Consider the following 23,592-nt stretch of genomic DNA (forward strand, 5'->3'; position numbering starts at 1 on the left):
AGTCTTGTTCCCTGTAGATAGCTTTGTACATATGTCTTCGCACCTCACACGTAGCTAGGTACATTCTCCACACACCCACACTATTTATTATCATATGCCTAGATCAACATTTTTTATAAAAGGGGGATGTCATAATATACACCAATATATCACGGTGCAGACACACACTGATGGACACACACAGGGACCAATCAACATGTACAAACACCGCAGCCAATCACCAGTTAGAATACACACACTATAAAGGCAGAGGGCACCATGGTTCCTGCTCATTCTGGGTGCTGCCTCTGGAGTGTAACAGAAACTCATTCAGCCCAGCATGGACTCACAACACGTGCTGAGAGAATCAACTGGTTCGGACAAGGCTTAGGTCTCTAGTTCAAGTTAACATTATTTAGACCCACAGTCATCGTGTGTTAGTTAGTTAGAAGTAGTTAATAAAATTGAGTTGAACCTTCATCAGTGTTGGAAGTGTCTGTTCATCTCTCAAGCCTACACTAGCCAACACATCACTTTGAATCAATCCTTCTATTCTCGATTGTGTTCGCGTACATGTTGGTCATTAGCTCCACAAGTAACTCAGGAAGATGTGCATACATAGGATGTGTAAAGGTAAGTACAGTTGGAGGCTAGCCGGTAGTCAAGGGAGGAGTTGCTCTGTAATTGTGAAGAAAGTGATAGGGCTCTAACTTCCATGACTTGCTCTCAGCTAGTTGTACCTTTTTCAAGGTATGTATAAATCTCTTGACCTTTCCATTCGCTCTTGGCCCGAGGGGTGTGAGTTTTTCAATGAGTGAAGCCGGGGTAATTTGCGAATTTACTAAACTCATTGCTGTTGAATAGAGTCCCATTGTTAATTCTCACTGTTTGAGGGATTCCAAACAAGAAAAAAATCTGGTCAAACTTTGGGATAACTCCTTTTGTTGCAGTAGATTGCCGTTACAGAGAATCTGTTGTCATTGACAACATACAGGTGTTTACCAGTGGGCACATCCACAAAATCCATGATTCTGAAGATAGTTCAGACATCGTGAGAAGCAGTGAGATTTGACATTGTGTTTGTTTAACATGGCAAGTACTGATTGATTTTGTGCTCTACCATGCGGTCGGTTCCTGGGAGCCATACCTTTTCCCTCAGGAGCTGTTTGGTTTTGATAATTTGCTGGTGACTTTCATATGCTACATCCACAACACATTCCCTCAATGACTGTGGAATGATAACACAATAGCTGCACAGAACAAGATCAAATGTGATTGCAATGGTGAACATTGAACATTTGAACAATGTGAAGACCTTGCAGTGTGTAAGCGATTTTATTTGTAGACGCTCTTTCATTCACGTCTTTCCGGTTTTGTGATTCCACAACCAGCACATATAGTTCTAAATACTCATCTTATTTTGTCATTTTGATGTAAGCTATTTCAGTGGCTTTGACACCATATTTGGGTTTACATAGATCTTTTCCTCAAGACTAGTAGGAAATAACTGTTGGCAATGGATACTCTGCTGGGTTGATCTTGCCTGGTTGATATTCAACATGTAACTCATACTCTTGTACTGAGTGTCCAATGCTGTATTTAAATGAAAGGTTTACTATGTGGAGTGTTGAACAAGCTAACCATAGTGGTCTATGAACTGTTATGGCTTCAAAGTCACTTCCATACAAATTTAGATTTATCTTCATGTGTACTGAGGTACAGTGAAAACTATTGTTCTGCGTACCGTCCAGTCAGATCATACTATATATGGAAAACAGAAGTCATACTATAGATACACAATGTAAATACATAGACATAGACATTAGGTGAAGCATACGGAGTGCAGTGCTGACCAAGGAAACATAGACAATAGGTGTAGGAGTAGGCCATTTGGCCCTTTGGGCCTGCACCACCATTCAATATGGTCATGGCTGTTCATGCAAATTCAGTATCCCACTCCCACTGTCTTTCCATACCCCTTGATCCCTTTAGCTGCAAGGGTCATGTCCAGCTCCCTCTTGAATATATCCAATGAACTGTCCCCAGCAGCTTTCTGTGGTGCAGAATTCCACAAGTTCACAAGTTCTTCCTCATCTCAGTCCTGAATGGCTTACCCTTTATTCCTCGGCTTTGACTCGTAGTTCTGGATGTCCCCAACATCAGGAACAATCTTTCCACATCTAGCCTGTCCAATCCCATCAGGATTTTATATGTTTCTATGAGATCCCCTCTCATTCTTCTGAACTACAGTGAGTACAAGCCCAGTTGAGCCAGTCTTTCTTCATATGTCAGTCCTGCCATCCCGGGAATTAGTCTGGTGAACCTTCACTGGACACCCTCAGTAACAAAAATGTCCTTCCTCATACTAGGAGACCAAAATTGCACAAAATACTCAAGGGGCGGAATTTTCCCTTCTGTGGACTAAGTCCCCACGCCAACGGGAAAACTGGCGCCAACCACTCTGGCGTCAACAGCCCCGAAAGTGCGGAATTCTCCACATGTTCGAGGGCTAGGTGGACGCTGGAGGGGTTGGCGCCGCTCCAACCGGCGATGAAGGGCCGGCACGTGTTTGCGCATGTGCGGAACGGCCGGCGTGATCTCGCGCATGCACGGAACAGCCAGCATGATTCCACGCATGCGCAGACCGGCCGGCGTATTTTCGCGCATGCGCGGGTGGTTCTCTTCTCCGCGCCAGCCCCCGGGCAATACGGCAGAGCCCTACAGGGGTCGGGCGCGGAAGAAAGAAGTGCCCCCACGGAACAAGCCCGCCTGCAGATCGTGAGCCCCGAGCGCGGGCCCAGCCACCGTGGGGGCCCCTTGGGGTCGGATTCCCTCACACTCCCCTGAGGACCACCTCCATATACCCCTGGGGAACGGCGTGACGGGAATTCCGCTGCCACGCAAAAAACAGCACTGGAGAATACGGCAGCTGGCATCGGGGTGACGGGGCGGGATTCGCAGGATGTCTTCGTAGCAAGACATTCCCTAAACTCAAATCCTCTCCTGTGAAGACTGGCATGCCATTAGCTTTCCTCTCTGCCTGCTGTACCTGCAGGCCAACCTTCAGAGACTGTTCCACTATGACACCCATGTTTCGTTGCACTTCCCCTTTTCCTAAATTGCAGGAATTCCTGTTTTATCCACCAAAGTGGGATAATCTCATATTTACCCTTATTATACTGTATTGCATTTGCCAAGAATTTGCCCACTCAGCCAGCCTGTCAAAGTCATCCTGCAGCCTCTTTGCATCCAACCTCACTGCACACACTGCCACCCAGCTTAGTGTCGTCTACAAATTTGGAGATAGTGCAAGCAATTCCTTCTTCCAAACCAGCACTGAACCCTGTGATGCCCCACTAGTCACTGCCTGTCACTCTGAAAAGGACCCATTTCTTCCCACTCTCTGCTTCCTGTCTGCCAATCAGTCCACGTCAATAGATTACCCCCAATACCATGAGCTTTAATTTTTCTCACTGATCTCTTCTGTGGGACCTTATCAAAGGCCATTTGAAAGTCCAGACACACAGCATCCACTGGTCCACTCTACTGGTCACATCCTCAAAACATTCCAGAAGATTTGTCAAACATGATTTCACTTTGGTAAACCCATGCTGACTTGGACTGATCCTGTCCTTGTTTTCCAAATGCTCAGTTATTTCATGCTTAATAATTGACTCCAGCATTTTCCCCACCGCTGATATCAGGCTCACCGGTCTATAATTCCTCATTTTCTCCCTCCATCCTTTTTTAAAAAGTGGAGTTACATTAGCTACCCTCCAATCCATTGAAACTCTTCCAGGGTCTATAGAATGCTGGAAAGTGATCACCAATGTATCCGCTATTTCGAGGGCCACTTCCTTAAGTACTCTGGGATGCAAAGCATCAGGCCCTGGGGACTTATCAGCTTTTAATCCCAACAATTTCCCCAATCCAATTTCCTGATACAGTAAAGAAGATGTATGGAGAGATAAACGTGTCACATTCTCCAGATATGACATAACATAGGGCATATAATATAGCATCCGTTCTGGCGTTTCTAAAGTCCCGGGAATTTTCAGAGCTTTGTTGCAAGGGAAAATTATCAGACTCCCTTGTTTGGGGAAAATGGAACAATCCTGAAGTTTCTTGAATTTTTTTTTGCCTCCCAAGACATTGACAAATGTCCTTCTATCTATAAGAGCACCTATGATTGAGAACCATAGCTGTGTCCAAAAGAGAACACAAATGTACATTCAGGATCATCCACCTCTACTTTGACTACATCATCTCAGCTTTCTGACAGCATTGGTCTTAATAGTTGATTTTGCTGCTGAATGGTTGAGTTTTCAGCAGGCTTTATTGCCAGCAGAGTGCACTCTGTCTGGTGTGGAAACCACGGTGGAAACATCATTTTAGTTAAGTCACAACCCTGTGACACTGTTAATGTTGCTTTGCAGGTGATTTGCTGGCATTTCAGTATTTTTTTATTTCCATCACAAAGGCAAGCCCATCCCTAATTGCCCTTGAATTAAGTGGCTGGTTAGGCTATTTCAAAGGGCAGTTAAGAGTGAGCCACATTGCTGTGAATCTCTGTCACACGTAGGCCAGATTAGGTAACAACAGGAGATTCCTTCCCTTAAAAGAACCAGGTGGCTTTTTACAAGAATCGATGATGCCTTCTTGGCACAATTCCTGGGACAGGGTTTCAATTCCTGGGGCGGGATTCTCCGAGCCTCCGCGCCGAAATCACGCTCGGCGCCGGGGCGGAGAATGGGGCGTCAGATCCACGATCGGGTCCGACACCTTCCCGCGATTTTCCACGGGCCGGAGAATCGCCGCCCGTCGCGCGCGCGGTCAACGTGGTGCCAGTCAGAGGAATTGAACAATTCTCCACAGCAATTCTGCGCCGGCAACTGGCAGAGTTCCCGCTGGCGTGGTTCACTCATGGTTCCACGCGGCGGGAGCTCGGAGTGCAGACCCAGTCACCGGAGGGGGGGGGAACAGGGGGGGCGGGGCGGGGGGCCTCCAGGATGGCCAGGCTCACAATCTGTTGGAGGGGGGGCTATATTATTGGGGCCGGCCCGCTGTGTGGGTCCGCCATGATGCGCGGGGTCTCCACCACAGACGGCCGCCACGCGCATGCGTGGACCCGCGGCCGGTAGTGCAGGGCCCCGTATCGGCAGCCGGAGCTGCGTGGACTACTCCGGGGCCCTGCAAGCCCCCTTCGAAACGGAGAATCGTTCTGGACTTGCTAGAAAAAAGTTCAGAGTGATTCTGCGCCCGTTTTCTCGCGAGCGTGGGAACATAGCCCCATTTTCAGAGAATTCCGCCCCAGATGTTTACTAATTAATTGAATTTAATTTCCATCAGCTGCCATGGTGAGATTTGGACTGTTACTCGTCAGGTAGCATTACCACTACCCTACTGTTTCCCCAACCCCAGAGTGGCAATAAGTAGTGTTTACAAGAGCTGAACTTGGAGTGCTGCAGTTGCATTCAACAGCCTCAAATTCAGCAGGGGTCGTGATCTTGACAAGTCTAACGGCTCTGCCAGCTTTCTGTCTTTTTCAATGTTTTCGGCATAGTTGGCTCGGGAGAGACAAGCTTCAATTAATTGAATTTTGAGCACCCGTTCAAAACGTTCAACATCATCAAAGTAAGATTTGGTTGTCAGTTATCTCAAAGAACAAAGAACAGTACAGAAAAGAAACAGGATCTTCAGCTCTCCAAACCAAATCATGATGCCTGTTTAAAGTCAAACTTGCTGACCTCTGGGGTCCGAAGCCCTTTAATCCCATCCTATTCATGTATTTGTCAAGGTGCCACTGTTGTATCTGCTTCCACCGCCTCCCCCCAGCAGCGCGTTCCAGGCACTCACCACCCTTTGTGTAAAAATCTTGCCTCAGACATCTCCTCTAAACTTTTCCCCTCGCACCTTAAATCTATGTTCCCTAGTACTTGACTTTTCCACCCTGGGAAAAAGCATCTGACTATTCACTCTGTCCATGCCACTCATAATTTTCTACACCTCTATCAGATCACCCCTCAACCTCCGTCATTCCAGTGAAAACAATCCGAGTTTATGCAACCTCTCCTCATAGCTAATACCCTCTGTGGTGATATGCATCACTGTAGATACACAAGGGGTTAATGTAAGTACACATAGACTAGCTAGACACTAGAGGGAGCACCAGAGACATGACACACAGACACTCAACCAATAGGTCAGTAAGATAGGACACGACCAATGGGCATTCATGATACACACAGAGGTGAACTACCACAGGAGGGCATTACACCGACCCATATAGAAAGGACACAGCACACATGATCTTCCTCTTTCCAGTGGAGACACTCAGTGAGAAGAGACACAGGGTTGATTCAACATCACACCCACCACTTGGATTGTAGCAGACTGGTTCGTCAGTCTGAGTTGCTATAGAAGGATTAACAGTAGAGGCGAATCCAAGTAGGAGAATTGTAAATAGTTTAATAAACGTGTTGAAGTTATCTCCACGTCTGAACCTTCCTTTGTCAGAGTGAACATCAGGGATGCAGCTTATGCTACGCCAAGAGCATAACAAGACATGCTCCAGACCAGGAAACATCCTGGTAAACCTCTTCGGTGCGCTCTCCAAAACATCCACATCCTTCTGGTAGCATGGCGACCAGAATTGTACACAATATTCTAAATGTGGCCTAACTAAGGTGCTGTAGAGCTGCAGCATGACTTGCCAATTTTTATACTCAATGCCCTGACCGATGAAGGCAAACATGCCATATGCCTTCTTGAGTACGTTATCCACCAGAGTTGTCACTTTCAGTGATAAGTGATATCATGCACAAATCTCTCTGCCTCTCAGTACTCTTTAACGGTTATAGCATGGGTGGCACAGTAGCACAGTGGTTAGCACTGTTGCTTCACAGCTCCAGGTTCCAGGTCCGATTCCCGGCTTGGGTCAATGTCTGTGTGGAGTCTGCACATTCTCTCTGTGTCTGTGTGGGTTTCCTCCGGGTGCTCCGGATTCCTCCCACAAGTCCCAATGGACGAGGGGTTGGATTTTTCGCATCCCGACAGCGAGATTGCAGCCGGCGCCGGGGCGGAGAATCCATTTTCCCGCATGGAATCAGGACCGGCGCCGGTTCCCTGATTTTGCGGTCCCCGTAAAGCGGCGAACCCTGAGAGTACGCCGTGCTGCCTAGCACCTATCTGCAGCCATTGCTGGAGGCCCGCTCCGCCATTCACAGCCCTCGACCAGCCAAAGTCCCGACGGCGAGGATCTAATGTGATCCTACCGGTCAGGAAACTAGCGTAGTGGCTGCGGACTCAGTCCGTGGCCGCCCTGGTCGGGGGCGGGCCGATCGGCGGGCAGGGGGGCCCTTATATGCAGCTGGGCAATGTTTGGCCGGACGGGCAGGGTTGGGCACATGGCCGATCGGGGGGATCTATTTTCAGGGTCCAGCTCCGCGGTCCGAGTACGCCATGGAGCAAGGCCGACGGCTGGAGGTCGCCACCGTGCGCATACGCGTCCTCCGACCCAAAGGTGCGGGGTCCCAAAAGTGCAGCAAAAGCTGCTAGATTTACGCCAGGACCCTGCTAGGCCCCTTGCAGGGCGAGGAATATGTGGCCCTTTCACTTTAAAAAAAAATATTTTCATTCTCCATTTTCACATTTTCTTCAGAATTTACACCCCACCAACAAACAGTAAACGGTAACAAATACAATGTCAATCCCCTTATCAACAACAACGATCCCATTGCCCCACCACCCCAAACAACGGCCCACCTGACAATATAAGCATTAAATAAAACAAACCTTCCCAAGGTGGAAAAAAAAGGAAAAAAGGAAAAGGCATCAGGAATCGCCTATGGTCACCATTGACATATATGTCCACCCACGCCTTTCCCCCCCCGCCCCAATATTCAATGCCATCCAATTCCCAAAAGAGTACTGTGAAGAGTACATTGTAGACACCCCCCACTCTCCGCCCCAGACTCCTCCCCTCCACTTCCTCTTGTAAACTCCTCCCCCCAACCTTGGTTCCTTCCCCCAACTTTTCACCCCGGCTAGACTCACCGAAACCTGTTCTGCCAGGCTCCGATAGCCGCCACCTCACCTCACTCCTGTTAATTGGCCGGCTTAAACCAGCCAGCGGGAGGCCCCCGCCCGGTTCTCCTTCCTCCTTGCCCGGTCCCAGGAAAACCAAGAAATCCCCTTTGGCACACAACCCGAGCATACACACCCAAGTCCTAAAGAACCATCATTGCAAATGAAAGTCCCAACTCTTCCATTGTCCAAATATATACAGCTTCAACTCATTAAGTACATGATACCAACACCAACACGCAGTGAAAAAATAAAGTTACATGAGGCTACATCGGTCCATGACCATTTTTTCAATTTTGGCAAGTCCTTCTGCCTTCGCAAACCCCTCCACTGCTTCCGCCGTCCCAAAATAAAAGTCCTTGGATTTGTAGGTCATCCTCAACTTAGCTGAATATACTATGTCGCACTGCACCTTGCTGATGTACAGTGCCTTCTTCACACGGCCGAAGGCAGCCACCTCCTCGCCAGTTCCACTGTAAAGTCCTGGTATGCGTATATCAGCTCCAGCTTGCTGTACCACCCGCTTCTGCTTTGCCCAGCACAGGACTTTCTCCTTCACGCTGTACCTATGGAAACACACAGTTACTACTCTTGGCTGCTCACTCGCCTTTGGTATAGGCCTCCATGACTGATGAGCCCAATCCAGTTCATATCGGGAGGGATCGTCCCCTCCACCAATAGTTTTGCCAACATCGTGGCAAAATACTCCGTCGGCCTCGGGCCTTCCACCCCTTCGGGCAGACCCACAATCCTCAGATTCTGTCGCCTGGATCTGTTTTCCAGGTCTTCCATTTTGGCTCGCAGACCCATGTTGGTCTCTATCACCCTCCATAACTCCTTCCCTATCGAGGTGAGTTGATCACTGTGCTGAGATAATACCGCTTCCACTTCCTTCAGTGTCTCACCTTGCTCCCGCACCTCCACCGCTGCGCTTGATACCACCGCCCTCACCGGGGCAATCGCCTCCTCCACCAGCACTTTCAATACCGCCCCCATTTCCTTCTTCATCGCTTCCATGTGTTTTGTGAACTGTTTTTCAAGTTCCACAGCCACCACCTTGGTCATTTCTTCTGCTGTGAGTGATGCGGCCTCCCCTGGTGCTCCAGCCTCCACTTTCCTTACAGTTCCTGCGCTGACTTTTCCACTCACCGGCAGACTTTCATTAACCCCCTTTTTCACGGCCGTTATTCTCCCAAACTTGGACATTTCTCCACCCTGTGCCTTCTGACAGCCTTTTCAGCCTCCGTTGCCCCCAGGACCGGGCATTAAAACTCCAAAATTTCTATTCCCGAGCGGGAGCCCTCCAGTGTGCGGCTGCCTCCCGCCCGCTGTCACTGGAAGTCCTCATGTGGCCCTTTCACACCAGATTTTCTGGTGTGAAAGTCCACAGTTTTGATGCAGACATGGTGACATAGCCCCCAAAACATATTATCCAGCCTGTGGTGTTAGATAATTTGGACATTCTGAATTCTCCCTCTGTGTACCCGAACAGGCGGCGGAGTGTGGCGACTAGGGGCTTTTCACAGTAACTTCATTGCAGTGTTAATATAAGCCTATTTGTGACAATAAAGATTATTTTTTACTTTATAACAAGTAAAATATTGGCTAATTATCTCATTTTCTTCAGGTGAACAAAATATGCATTGCAATTTTCAAATAATTCACAATACCTTCAAGCTGTGTGTCACAAATTGTGCCTCAACACCAAATCTGGGACATTGATGGTATTTGTGTTCTGTGAAAGGCAGGTCCTTGGTTCGTTGTCCACTGCTGCTTCAGCCTGAGCTGAATAGTTTTAATGGTTTTTTTTCAGTGGTGATTTGCCATTGCCTCCTGTTCTACCATAGCTGAGACAGGAACCAGAACCACACACTAGCCAACTGATCTGACCTGCCCCAGCTCTTTGCTGTATTTCAAGAACAGCAGAGGCCCTAAAACTGATTCCCAGGAACAACACTGTGTACCTTCCTCTTGTCTGAAAAAGAATCATTCACCACTCCTCCCTGTTTACTGTCATTCATCTAATTTTGTATCCATGCTGTCACATCCTGTACCTTTTATTCCATGGGCTTTGATGTTGCTCTGTTCTATTGCACTTCATCAACATCATTTGGAAAACCATTTAAGTGATTTGCCTTTAGAAAATCCATGCTGGATTTCCTTAATTAATCCACATCTGTCTGAGTGCAATGTCATTCTGTCTAAGATTATCATTTCTAAATTATTTCCAACCACCGAAGCTAAACTCACAGGCCTGTATATGCTGGATTTATGTTTATACCCTTTTGTGAACAAAGGTGGAAAATTGGCAATTCCCAGCCCTCTGGCAACACTCCCATTTCTGAGGGGCATTGAAAGATCATGGCCACTTCCTCTGCAGTTTCTGCATTTGATTCTATCAGTATATGTGGATGCATCATGGTGATTTACCAACTTTAAGTCCAGACAGCCTTTCTAATGTCTCCTGTTTATAATTTTTAGCCCATCCAGTATCTCAATTACCTCATCCTTCAATTAGGAATTCATAGATATCATAGAATTTACAGTGCAGAAGGAGGCCCTTCGGGCCATTGAGTCTGCACCGGCCCTTGGAAAGAGCATCCTACCCAATCCCACACCTCCACCCCATCCCCGTAACCCAGTAACCCCACCCAACCCAACCCAACCCTTCTGGAAACAGGGTTATTTAGCATGGCCAATTCAGCTGACCCGCACATCTTTGGACTGTGGGAGGAAATCAGAGCACCTGGCGGAAACCCACGCAGTCACAGGGAGAAGATGCAAACTCTGCACAGACAGTGACCCAAACCGGGAATCGCACTTGGGACCCTGGAGCTGTGAAGCAACTTTGTTAACCACTGTGCTACTGTGCTGCCACGGTATTGGGCAGAACGTTCTTCCTTGATAAAGTCAGATACAAAGTTTTAATTTAGTACCTCAGTAAAGTCCTATGACTCCATGAATGGATCTACCTTTTGGTCCCTAATGGGCTCCATGTTACATTTTTACTAGCCATTTACACATAGAAGACCTTTGGATTTCCCTGTACGTTAGTTGCCCATTTCTTCTCAATCTCTTTCTGAGCCTCTCTTATTTCCTTTCTCGTTCCCTCTGAACTTTCTCGAGTCTCATTGTATTATTAACCTGACATCAGTTCCGAACCTAATACCAATTCCGGGGCTGATCACAGGTCCAGTCTCACTGATAAAGTCCAAAGTAGAATCCAAAATGCAAATTAATTCAAACTGGTCAAATGCGGAGTGATCAACGCAACCTGAATTTGGAAACATTTTTGAGATCCCGATTGTGAACACTAACAGTAATGCACATTTTTGGGGGCTAACATAATTTGTTTGCAGAGTGATTGACAGAATAAAGTCATCAATTATTAATATAGTTTCAAAACTGACCCAGTCACTTACAAATCCAACTTCTTGTGACATGATAGAATCCTGTACTTTCTAATGAATTGGAAAAGGTTGTAGAACTGAATCCAAAGGTACTTGCTGACAATAAACGTCCAGTTTGATTAACTGACACTGCTCAGTGCACTTGGCTTTGCATTATTTAGCTAATTTCTTATCCATTTTACTCCTTCTTTCTTTCCCTTGGGGATTTCACTGCAGCAATAAATCTTCCCAAGATTATGGTCTGGCCAAGTTCAAGAGTGAGTAAGGTTGAGAACCATACATGACAATAACTGGGATTGGGACTTGTGTTCTGAAATTCCTTTGCCTCTGCTTAAATTTCACTGACTTAATGTTGGCACGTTGTGAAACACAGACTTTGGGAAATAAAGCATAGTCTTCTCAGGCTAGAAATTGGCAATAGCAGCAGGGAATGCATTCTTTTGACAGATTATAGTAATGAAGGCATTAAGCCATGTATAAAATACATCAGTGAACCTATCTATTAGACTGTTACTTGAATGTCATGCAAACATAACTGAGTTATCTTTGCACCAATATCACTAATAGCATTTTCTACCCTCAAGTTTTCAATTAACATAGATAATTCTGGATAACTACTTAAAAATCAAACAATTCAGTCCAAATGAGGAAAATTGGCATCTGATTACATACTCTAAAAGCTCAGATAGACAACACCCACCATGTTACTTTTATTTCCACTCTTTCACAAACAGACGTGCTTGTTGTTTGATAAGTAATCTTTCTCCCCATCTCTAACCTACAACCTCTTGCTCTGGAGTGATTTTATCCCAACCTGCTTTGCGAGAATTGAGAGGACGGGCAGGTTATTTACCCATCCTGGAGCTGATGGTGGTTAACCATTTGTGATTCTAACCTGCTCAGTAGAACAGATGACAAGGATACCTGCCCAAAGATAGCAAGATGGGCAGCACGGTAGCATTGTGGATAGCACAATTGCTTCACAGCTCCAGGGTCCCAGGTTCGATTCCGGCTTGGGTCACTGCCTGGATGTCTGCACATCCTCCCCGTGTGTGCGTGGGTTTCCTCTGGGTGCTCCTGTTTCCTCCAACAGTAGATGTGCAGGTTAGGTGGATTGACCATGATAAATTGCCCTTAGTGTCCAAAATTGCCCTTAGTGTTGGGTGGGGTTACTGGGTTATGGGGATAGGGTGGAGGTGTTGACCTTGGGTAGGGTGCTCTTTCCAAGAGCCGGTGCAGACTCGATGGGCCGAATGGCCTCCTTCTGCACTGTAAATTTTATGAAAGATCTTTTTTTTTAACAGAAGCACATCGGAGCCCAGTGACATCCTTGAGACCAGTTGCAATTTAGGCCTGATTTTAACTCCATGGATTTTGATTGGGTTAAAATTAGGCCCTCGAGTTCAGCAGCCTGGAAGGGGAGAAGCAGCAATGAGTTTCTCTCAAGCCAATCCATCATGTCGGAACCAGTAGAGGCCAGAGGAGGGTTAGTTGTTTCTTTCTGTGCAGCCTGATAATGGAAGAATGTATGCCCTGTAAGGGAAGCAGAGACCTCCCCGCTGCGGATTCTCTCAGTTGTACCTTGCCCCTCTGCTCACTGTTCATGTGACCATCTAGACTAGAGGGTGTTCCCGACAGGCTTCGGAAGTAACCACCACTGTACCATTTTCTGCTGACTTCCCAACCGGCTTTTCAGTCACGTCACTGAAAATTGGCCCAGAATTAAAACCAAGCCATCTGCAAAAATGGTCTTTCTCTTTTTCTGCTTTGTATGTGCGACTTGAATTCTGAACTTTTGCAAGATGGCACATTCTTCCTCCTTCCTAAGTTCCAGACCATTTATCACAAATGTTAAATACTGCAGAGGCTGGGAATCTGAAGTAAAATCAGAAAATGCTAGAAATGCTCAACAGGCCTGGCAGCATCTGTGGAGAGAGAGTCGGTAGTATGTCGGGGAGGGAGTAGCATCGCGGAAGTGTTACTGGAATGGTAACCTAAAGATCCAGACTCGGGGGGGGGGGGGGGGGGGGGGGCTGAGTTCATAGTTCATATCCCACCACAGCAGCAGGTGGAATTTAAATTCAATTAATATGAAGAGGTAATTAATGACATTGATGGGTGTTATAGAGTTTGGAGATAGACATTTATCAGGAATACAGGGGAATGGCACCAAGTCATGTTGCTCATTTAATGAACCAGTGTAGACACAATGGGCCAAATGGCCTCCTTCTGCACCATAAGAGACAGAGAGAAAACGTAGCTAATGGGTGGAACTCTTCCATTTGGGAATATGTTCTGTGGTGGGGGTGGGAACCTGGAGTGTTTCCCACTGCGGTGGCCGGTGGAAAAACACACCATATCATCTGGCTCTGACCTCATTGATTACGCAACCGTGTGTTTTGAGCCATATTTCCGCCATATTCCATGGCAGGGCAGGCCATCATGGCACATAGTCCACTGTCGAATCTGGCCACCATATTGAAAAGGCACCCAACATCACTGAAGAAAGAAGGTGGACTACCTCAAAATGGGACCATGAGAACAATCTGAGGCTGGAGGATGGACCTCTTCCAGGACACTGAATGTGGAATATCCACTTGCAGATGCACCCCTCCCACCCACTGTTGTGGTGTTCCAGAAGGCAAGCTTGCTGGCGGCCTCCATCCCGAACTCTGAAGGCAGCCTCAGGCATTGTTCAGGTGAGTGCTAACACCTGCGCGCCACTTTGTTCCAGATGTGGTTTGCACCGGCGTGTTTTCCCGCTGGTGCCGTGGAGAATCAGATGTCGGTGATCAGGACTTCATCTGCATCTCATTAGCGGGATGCAAATAAGTTTTATGTCGGCCTCCAGAATATTTCCCGATCCGCCATGTGGGCACCAAGGAAGGATCCCGCGGGAAATTCACACTGGCATTTAACCAATTTTTGGGCCTTCCTCCTGCCGAGTTCTACACAACCCACCCCCCCCCCCCCCCCCCCTACCCATACATCCCCCTGCCTGTCCATTGAACCCACCAGAGGGAGCAAGGGAGAATTCCACCCAGAGTTCCAGGCTGTGATCTCTCATTAGAACTATACTGATGAAGTTCACAGATTCTGTTTTCTTTCTCTCCACAGATGCTGCCATTTCTTAACCAGCTCATTGATTCCTAAAACTCCAAAGCTTGCTTCCTCCGTCCATTCCACACTTATAAAGCTCCAAACCTTGGCATCATTTGGCTTTACCACCTTCATTCGTTTAATTTACCTTCCTATTCTTTGTAAACTGGGTGGCTCCTGGATTCTTGAGACTTAATCCTAAACCTAGATTTCTAAATTAATGATATTCCATCCATAAAGAATTCCGGTGAATGTTGTAATCCTGTAAAGACCTGTCCTATCCTCAGTCTTATTCAGTCTTTTACCTCTCAGAAATGCCCCCTGAAAACCGAATTATTGGTCCACTCACATCAAACTGTAGATGATTCAAACTGGACAGAATAAGAATTAATTTCCTCGTTTTTGAAGTGAGTCTACTGGTGGAATAAACCTAGACAGAGAATATCACAGTTAAACCATCACCTCAGCATCCACACAAGTTACAGGTTAATTATCAGTAGCAAATCTATCTCCCCTACACGTGTAGGGAATCGTCGTCAATTGTAATAGAACATAGAACATAGAACAGTACAGCACAGAACAGGCCCTTCGGCCCTCAATGTTGTGCCGAGCCATGATCACCCTACTCAAACCCACGTATCCACCCTATACCCGTAACCTAACAACCTCCCCCTTAACCCTACTTTTATTAGGACACTACGGGCAATTTAGCATGGCCAATCCACCTAACCCGCACATCTTTGGACTGTGGGAGGAAACCGGAGCACCCGGAGGAAACCCACGCACACAGGGGGAGGACGTGCAGACTCCACACAGACAGTGACCCAGCCGGGAATCGAACCTGGGACCCTGGAGCTGTGAAGCATTTATGCTAACCACCATGCTACCCTGCTGCCCCCTGATACAGCTTCTTTGATGTAGTCACAGTGTTGACCCTGGTCCAGTAGACTCAGACTCGAAGAGATATATCAAATGGTACTTAGTATTGTTACTGCCTGATGGCTCTGCCTCAGAAATGTTTGTTGTAGAGTGCAGCATTGTAAATTTGACCTATTTTATGATGTGTATGAAGTGCACCACTGTCTATCATTTACTAACCCACCATTCTCTGTCTTCTCATTTTTTTTAAATGCTTCAATTAAATTCCAGTCAATGTCAGGTAAGTCAGAAATGTATATAAGCAGGGTTGTTACTGTGCTGTATATAGAGCAGTTCTAAACCCATTGCAGGACAGCTATTGGGACAGAACTTACTGTCAAAATAACTTACCGTCACCTGAGGAAGGAGCAGTGCTCCAAAAGTTAGTGTTTGAAACAAACATGTTGGACTTTAACCTGGTGTTGTAAGACTTCTTACTGTGTCAAAATAAAGGTGAGACTAATAGCTCTTGCCTTTATAAATGTGTAAATGATGGGGCAACTTCAGATGAGAGGAAAAGGCAAGGTTATCCTATATACAAAATTTCCTGTCCCAACTCAACTTTTAGCATTGTGAAAACTATTACATTGTCCACCTCCCCACTAAATGCATTATATGGAGTGAAGTTGCTATGTTTGCACGGGAGATATGAACTCAACCCACCACTGAGTGTAAAGTCTTGTCCATTTCAGTCAAAGCGTACTTTGAACAATGTTATATTTGTTAATTATTGCCAGTCAACCTCTTTGTGGAGTCTCCTTCCTTCAGGTTTTAATTGCTGCTAGAGATTTTTTTAAACTATGAAATCTAAAACGGAAAAAAAAAGTGCTTTAATTTCCGCTTTGTTTGTAGCCCCCCCTGTTTTTTTTCAAATCCAATCTTTCTTACTCTCTTTATTTCTCTTTCCAGTTTAGCATTGCATTCATCCACTCTAATTTGCACCTTCCTTCTCAGTCATGTATGGTTCGGTTGCTTCTTTGGTGAGGAAGGTACACATAGAACACAAAGATATGATTGCTACAAGTATTTATTCTTGATGGTAACCATGCATTTCTATGTACAAACGATTCTGTCTCCGTTACTGTGAAATCATGGAGGGAGATGTCCGTCCCAATGCCAAGTGCCCGCCTCCCGCCAATCCCCGGACATATATATATGTCGGTGTTGGTGTCTGGGTCCACCTGTTGGCGGGAGGTCAGAACTGTCCCTGCATGTATTGGTCAGTGGCTATGTACAGTGGTGCTATTAGATACAAATATATACATTGGTGCAACTATGTGCAATTATATATCTATACGCATATCACCACAAGTCATTGCAACGTTAATACCACATCCTTTAATTAGATTGGTTCCGGAGATACACAGTTGGTTGTCCCGTTTATTCAGGTCCTCAGAAAACCATTTCCCTCACTGCAATGTTGTCAGCTTACTGGCCACGCACAAAATTCAAAATCCTAAATGTACACGGGCAAGTCTAACTAATGGTTGGTGCTGCTCAATGTCCTGCAAAATTTTGCAAATTGTGGCTCAGTGTGTTTTGAATCTGCTCCACTAATGTTGACACTGATTTGGTAACGACACTGTTTCATAAGTAAACGAACATTCAACATTTCATATCAATACAGTGTTGGGGTGTATCTCTTTTAAATAAGGCACATACGTAGAAACAGTCAAGTACTTCTGAAGCATGGGTCACTCTTGTAAGTTATGAAATGTGACAGCTAATTTTCACACAGCAAGATCCACAAACATCAGTAAGATAATTATCAAGTAGCAATTTTTAATCATGTAGGTTGGAGGATAAATATTGGACAGGACACCAGGGAGGACTTCTGTACTCGTCCTCATAAACTGCCAGTGTATCTTTCATGTCCATTTGAGAGAACAGGCAATTTAACATCTTTTCCGAAAGTCAGGCCTCTGACAGTGCAGCATTCCCCAAGGACTGGACTGAATTGTCAGCCTGGATTAAGAGCTCAAATTATAACGCTGCCCGATAGAATTGCCTGCGTTCTTGAAATGAATACTGGCTCCAGTCGAATGTAAAAAGCCTGGATTTATATGGTAAACAGGTTCGTGCACATAGTTGGCGGCTATGTGGAGTAGAAGATTCTTGAAGAGAGGTAGCTAAACGTCGAAGGTACAGATCCAGAGGGGAGAAGGGGGAGCATGTTTTGATGCAGCAAATTATTTCAATGTGGAATACACTGTCCACAAAGCTGGTAGATGAAGATTCATTTGTAACTTTCAAAAGGATCTTGGATAAATACTGTATAAGAAAAAAGAATGCAGGGTTATGAAGAAATGAAAAGAGGAAACAGGCGCAATGAGCTGAATAGCCTCTTTCTGTACTGTATCATTTTATTTCCAGATATCCCGGGCTATGTCCGCAGAATCCGTCTGGTTCTACGACCAGAAATTCGGCCCTGCCCCGCACCGATCATCTGTCTGGTGGGGGGCTGGGAGCCACGCAGCATAAAATCCTCGGCTTTACCTGCGGATATGGCTTGAGAATGGCCGGGTCCAGCGGCCGCGCCTTCCAACATGGCGCTGGCTGCGTGTGGACCTGGCCTGCCAAAAGCTGCCCCACTGTAACCAGCCTCGCCACCACCGGATGCCCCCCACCATTCCCCCCTGCTCCACGCTGAAGCCCGCCCTGCCAGCGGAACGCGCCCCCCCCCCCCCCCACCGGTGGTGGTGGCGCTGGACGCAGTCGGCAGCCGCCAGCGAGGTCCCAGAATGGTGTGAGCACACACAGGGGACGCCGCTGGGGTCTCAGCCCATCAGGGGCGGCACATCATAGGGGCTGGTTTAGCTCACTCAGCTAAATCGCTGGCTTTTAAAGCAGACCAAGCAGGCCAGCAGCACGGTTCGATTCCCGTACCAGCCTCCCCGGACAGGTGCCGTAATGTGGCAACTAGGGGCTTTTCACAGTAACTTATTGAAGCCTACTCGTGACAATAAGCGATTTTCATTTCATTTTTCATTTCATCAGGGGAGGGTCTCAGGTGGCCTGAAGCCGTCCATACGATGTGCAGTGTACTCCACGAGTACGCCGTTTGTAACGGGGCAGAGCATCGCAAAAACAGCGCCGTCCCCGATTCCAGCGTAAACATGGACTCTCCGGCTGACTGCCGAACGCGATTTTAGTGTCGGCGATTGGAGAATCCAGCCCCCCATTTTCCAGTTTGATGGGCGGCATTTACTGAGCAACCCGCCATGTGTTTTTCGGCGGTGGAGTTGGCCCGCCAACAGGATTTTCTTTTTTTCCGAAGCAGATTTTCAACACGGCGCCCTCACAGTTTGCTCAGTTAGTTTTGTGGCACTTGTTGGATTGTGAAAAATAAACATTAGTCGGTCGTTTGAAATTGGTACTTTGGGCGGTACGGAGGCGCAGTGGCTTTGCACGCCTACGGCGTCGAGGACCCGGGTTCGATCCCGGTCCCGAGTCACTGTCCATGTGGGGTTTGTACATTCTCCCCGTGTGTTCCCCCCCCCCCACAGCCCAAAGATGTACAGATTAGGTGTTTTGGCCACGCTAAATTGCCCCTTAATTGGGAAAAACAAATAAATGGGTACTCAAAATGTATTTTTTTTTAAACTTTTTGCATCATTGCTACTTAACAGACAAGTAACGGCTTACCTGAACCAATTCCAATTATTGGCTCCAAACGTGCGGAGTGCCCTGAAGATGTGCCGACATTACTAATCACACACTTTGGAGTATGGGATGTCTTGGAAAGTGTAGGACTGTATATACACATCAGCTGGAAGGAATTTAATTACAGTGATATCTATATGCACACAGGGCCGTCTCACAGTCGGAAATGTGTTATTAATTTCTAGTCAACAATGGTTCCATTTTTACACAAAGCCGCATGGATGGATTTCACAGCGACACAGGTGCAATGAAAGTCAAACACTTTTGAGGAAAAGTACAAAGAACCCCTGCGTAAACTGGGTATAGAAAAGCTCTGCTCCATCCCACCTTTGCCATTACCAGTTCCCCGATCACATTTAGTAACAGAAATTCCGCATCTGAGCATGTGACCCTGTAATAAAATTGCTCTTCCCCAATCCCCCCTCGCATCGCTGCCCCTCCTTCCGCTACCCACCCCCACCACTGCTGCAAGTCCTCCGCTGTGGGGAATGCGCGTTTTCAGTGTGACAAGGCCTCATTGTCCAGTGAATGTAGATATAAATGTTGATAGTGGAAATACCGTACAAAAAGAAGACATTAAATCAGACTTCAGGTCGTTTGCATGACTTAGCCCAATCATCCAGGGGCCTTGCTTTATCTGATGCCTGCATTTGGCTCCTTATGTGTAACCCCACAGGGTTTTGCGAGATTACAGTACTGTGGAATGAAGGTGCAATCAACTTTGTCAAACCTTCAATCTCACACTCAATTTGTTTGTATCCCACTTCAAAGAAAAAGATAAAGGAACAAAGATCACAACATACTGAAGCCAGAGTGCAACTGGGGAAGTGCAGTCGGTGCAGCCTGCAGGGGCTTTGAGAAATTCTTTGACAAAATATCACAGGAGGTTATTGGAAATTAGAGGAAGGGTAGTTGGATTAAAAATTTATGAGGAAGGATAAACAGAGGGGTGAAGGGCTCTTTCTCGGCGTGATTTGAAGTCGATGGTTGCTCCCATAGGATTCTGTTCTGGAACGCTTCTGTTTACAGTGTACATCAATGCTTTGGTTATAAGGATAAAAGGTGCTCATATTTGCAGACAATACTAAAACAGGAAGCATAATCAATTATTCCCAGGGCCGACGGTTGTTGTGAGGGGATATTGGCAAGATGGCTGATGGGCAGATCAATGGCAGTTGGTAACTAATGTCAGAAAATGTGAGATGGTACGTAGTTAAAAAAAGTTTAAATTATACTTTTACACAAGGAATTTTCGGGATGTGGAAGAGCAGAGGGACTCAGATCTAAATTAGTTAGACATAAAACATCTCGCCAAGTGGCCAAAACTAATTAAAAATCCCAATGGAACACATAGCTTTATGGCAAGGCCTATAGAATATAAAAATTGCCATGAAATGGTGAATCTATACCGGATCTGAGTAAGGCGGCACAGTGGTTAGCACTGCTGCCTCACAGCTTCAGGGACCAGGTTCAATTCTTGTCTTGGGTGGTTGTTTTGGGCGGAGTTTTCAAGCCCTCCTCACGTCTGCTCTGGTTTCCTCCCAGTGGTCCGGTTTCCACCCACAATCCAATGATGTGCAGGTAGGATGGATCGGCATGCTAAATTCGCCCTAGGTGTCCAAAAATGTGCAGGATGGGTGGGTTTGCGGGGTTAGGGTTGTGGGGGGAGGGGGGCTGGGCCTGGGTTAGGGTGCTCTCTCAGAGGGTGGGGGCAGACTCAATGGGCTGAATGACCCCCTTCTGCACTGTAGGGATTCCACGGATTCTATGAGTAACGTGAGTGCTGTGGAAAGTTTTGGACTAGTTCCTATAGGGTGCGTAATGAGGCAATAGGAATAGTACAACATTGGGATTCTGCCTGGTTTGAGGAAATACACATACAAAGAAATACTTGACAAGTTGGGTCTCCTTCCATGAGGGGCTTACTCAGGGAGTTGCTAAAAAATGAAGAGATGGGACAGTGTAGAAATAGACTGTTTCCAGGGTTGGTGACTCCAGAACAAGAGTATATAGAAAAATGATCCAGTGAAGCAATTTAGGGCAGAGTGTCAGATAAGCGATTTTTGCCGTCAGGCTTCAAATTATTTGGATTCAGAAATGTTGTTGAACACTAAATGATGTGATCAGAGTCCAATCTGCCTGTTTAAACAATGGCCCCCACTTCCTGAACTGCAGATGTCATTTTAATTGCCCACTTCCCTGCCTGCCTTCATTTTCACCTCGTTGCCCTTCCTTGCATTATAGCTCAGTTGGCTGGACGGCTGGTTTGTGATGCAGAATGAGGCCAACAGGGCGGGTCCTATTCCCGCACCTGCTGAGATTATTCGTGAAGGCCCCACCTTCTCAACCTTGCCCCTCACCTGAGGCGTGGCGAACCTCAGGTTAAATCGCCACCTGTCAGTTCTCCCTGTCAAAGGGGAAAGCAGCCTATGGTCACCTAGGACTATGGCGACTTTACTTACTGACCTATTTTTTATATTAGTTACTATCTACTTGTTTGACCAACTTGGTGAAAATTCGAAATGTTAAGATATTTTGGCCCGCGACTATTATTTTTGAATCTTTTTTAGTTTGTGTTTCATTTAGTTCAGCTAAGAGAGTCAAGCATTTCATCCTGGGCTCTAGTCATCAGTCTGAAAGTTGCAAACAGGCCGGCTATTGACTTCTGATTCACCACAAAAACGTAAGCTGTTCTACCTTGAGCCTGGCCGACCAAAATTAGGCCTCACCCAGGTTTGGCATCAAACATGGAGCTACGTCAAGTTTTCATTATGTCTCAGCAGGAACCATGAAAACCATTTTTGAAACTGCAATGGAAGAGGGTGAAAGCTTGTGTTTTCATCTACTGTCCATTCAAAGAAGGAGGCTGACGATACCTTTCCTCCTTTCCTAGTGCTGAAGACATTGTGATTGAGGAGTTCAATCGTCAAAAGATTGACGGAGAATAAGACGATGAAGGTGAAGAAAAACAACCACGGAAGTAGAAAAATGAATTCAAGGAAACAGATGGACAGCAGAGAGGAGGTCATAGATTCATGCATAGTTGTGCGATGCTAAATCAGACTGTTAAAAAATAAACAGAACCTATCCTTCCTATCCAAGGAAGTAATCATTTCAGGGTTGTCATCCATCCAACTTTAAATTAGTCTTTGAACTTTGCTATTGAAAATTTCTGAAACATATAGCAAGCACCCTCTGGCACTAACTAAGAACACAAATTGGTTATTTGGGCCCATCCTGCACACGGTTTTCCAACCATTAATTTAAATGTTTGGAAAATCACCCGCAACACTCATCTCCAATTCTAATACACGTTGCTGGTCGGTGAGACTGCTTGACAGCACAGCAGTGGAAAATGTATTTCTCAAATCCTTCGTATTTCAGCGGAACTCAATTTTCCCACTATGCTCAGTCCAACATCTGACTGGAAAGAGAGGCCCCTTGATCTTGTTCCGCCAATTAAATTATAACAGATCTGTCCGCTAACTCCATTGGTACCGTATTCTTTAATACCTTTAGGTAACTAGACTATCCATCTCTTTTTTTTTTTAATTTTCAATTATCGGAGCCTCAGTAGCTTTTTTGGGGAGTGTTCCCAGATTTCTGCTTTCCTTTTCTGGGAAGAAGTGTAAGATTCGGAGACGCGAGTTATTCAAATTTTCTGTGAATTTTGATCAGCAAAGTAGGCATTGGAATTCAAAATCTGATTTGATGCTAGGTGTCTGACCCTGTCCTGTTCCCATCCTACTTTGGGTTTCAAGGAAGCGAATGACCCTCCTATGCCTTGGATGAGGGCCATTAACCAAAGGGTGCATTTTCCAATCAGCAATGTTCATTAGCTGCACAGTTCAGACCCGCATCTCCAATTATAAGGAGGTGTTTACAGTTTCAAAGTGAGATTCACAAGAAATATTTAATATCATGCAAACATTCCTAATGGTCTTTCCCTTCCTATCAGCTCACTGACATGAAGGTAATAAGAACGCTAGATATAAAAGACGTCCGTCCATTGTCGCTCTGGTACCTGCACTCTCCAGTTATAACAGCCAGCTGAATGTTCCTAGTTTTCAAGTTGTGATTAGTCTGATTAGTCTGACTGATTAGTCAACAGTTTGGTTTAAAGTTACTTTTCACTATATTTAATGTTCCCTTGTTCTACCTTGCGGGCTTGCTCTGAATAATCTGTGTCTTTGATATTTTATATAGCTAAATGAGGCTTTGTCCTTAGTTGACCTTGACTTGTTCTAATTACCTGTCAGAGTTCAGCTCCTGAAAACTGGAGATCTGCCCCGTTGCTTATCCCTGTAGTGCACAAATAACGCTCTGTGCTGATCTGAACTGATTTCAGCGCATTGTAAAACCTCAAAACGGCTTGCGCAGATCTGCACTTTGCTTTCCAGATATAGATCCCAGCATTCTATGTGATTTTTTAAATTAC

General features: G+C 46.1%; 1 protein-coding gene across 3 annotated transcripts in view; it reads left to right on the forward strand.

The window, feature by feature from the left end:
• The window catches only part of LOC119951456 (beta-arrestin-1-like), a 117,831-nt gene that overhangs the window by 88,575 nt on the left and 5,664 nt on the right, over positions 1-23,592 (forward strand). Inside the window, exons 16-17 of one of the 3 annotated variants that reach the window (XR_005457633.1) lie at positions 15,723-15,732; positions 22,048-22,178. Coding sequence is in view for 2 of the 3 variants with exons in the window: in XM_038774662.1 (XP_038630590.1) it covers positions 15,723-15,732; positions 22,048-22,102 (65 nt within the window). In the remaining variant the exon portion in view is untranslated. Of the gene's footprint in view, positions 1-15,722; positions 15,733-22,047; positions 22,251-23,592 lie in introns of those variants that run through there. The other 2 variants (XM_038774662.1, XM_038774661.1) reach the window with 2 other exon arrangements.

Source organism: Scyliorhinus canicula, chromosome 17 (assembly GCF_902713615.1).
Source record: "Scyliorhinus canicula chromosome 17, sScyCan1.1, whole genome shotgun sequence".
Classification (NCBI taxonomy): domain Eukaryota; kingdom Metazoa; phylum Chordata; class Chondrichthyes; order Carcharhiniformes; family Scyliorhinidae; genus Scyliorhinus; species Scyliorhinus canicula.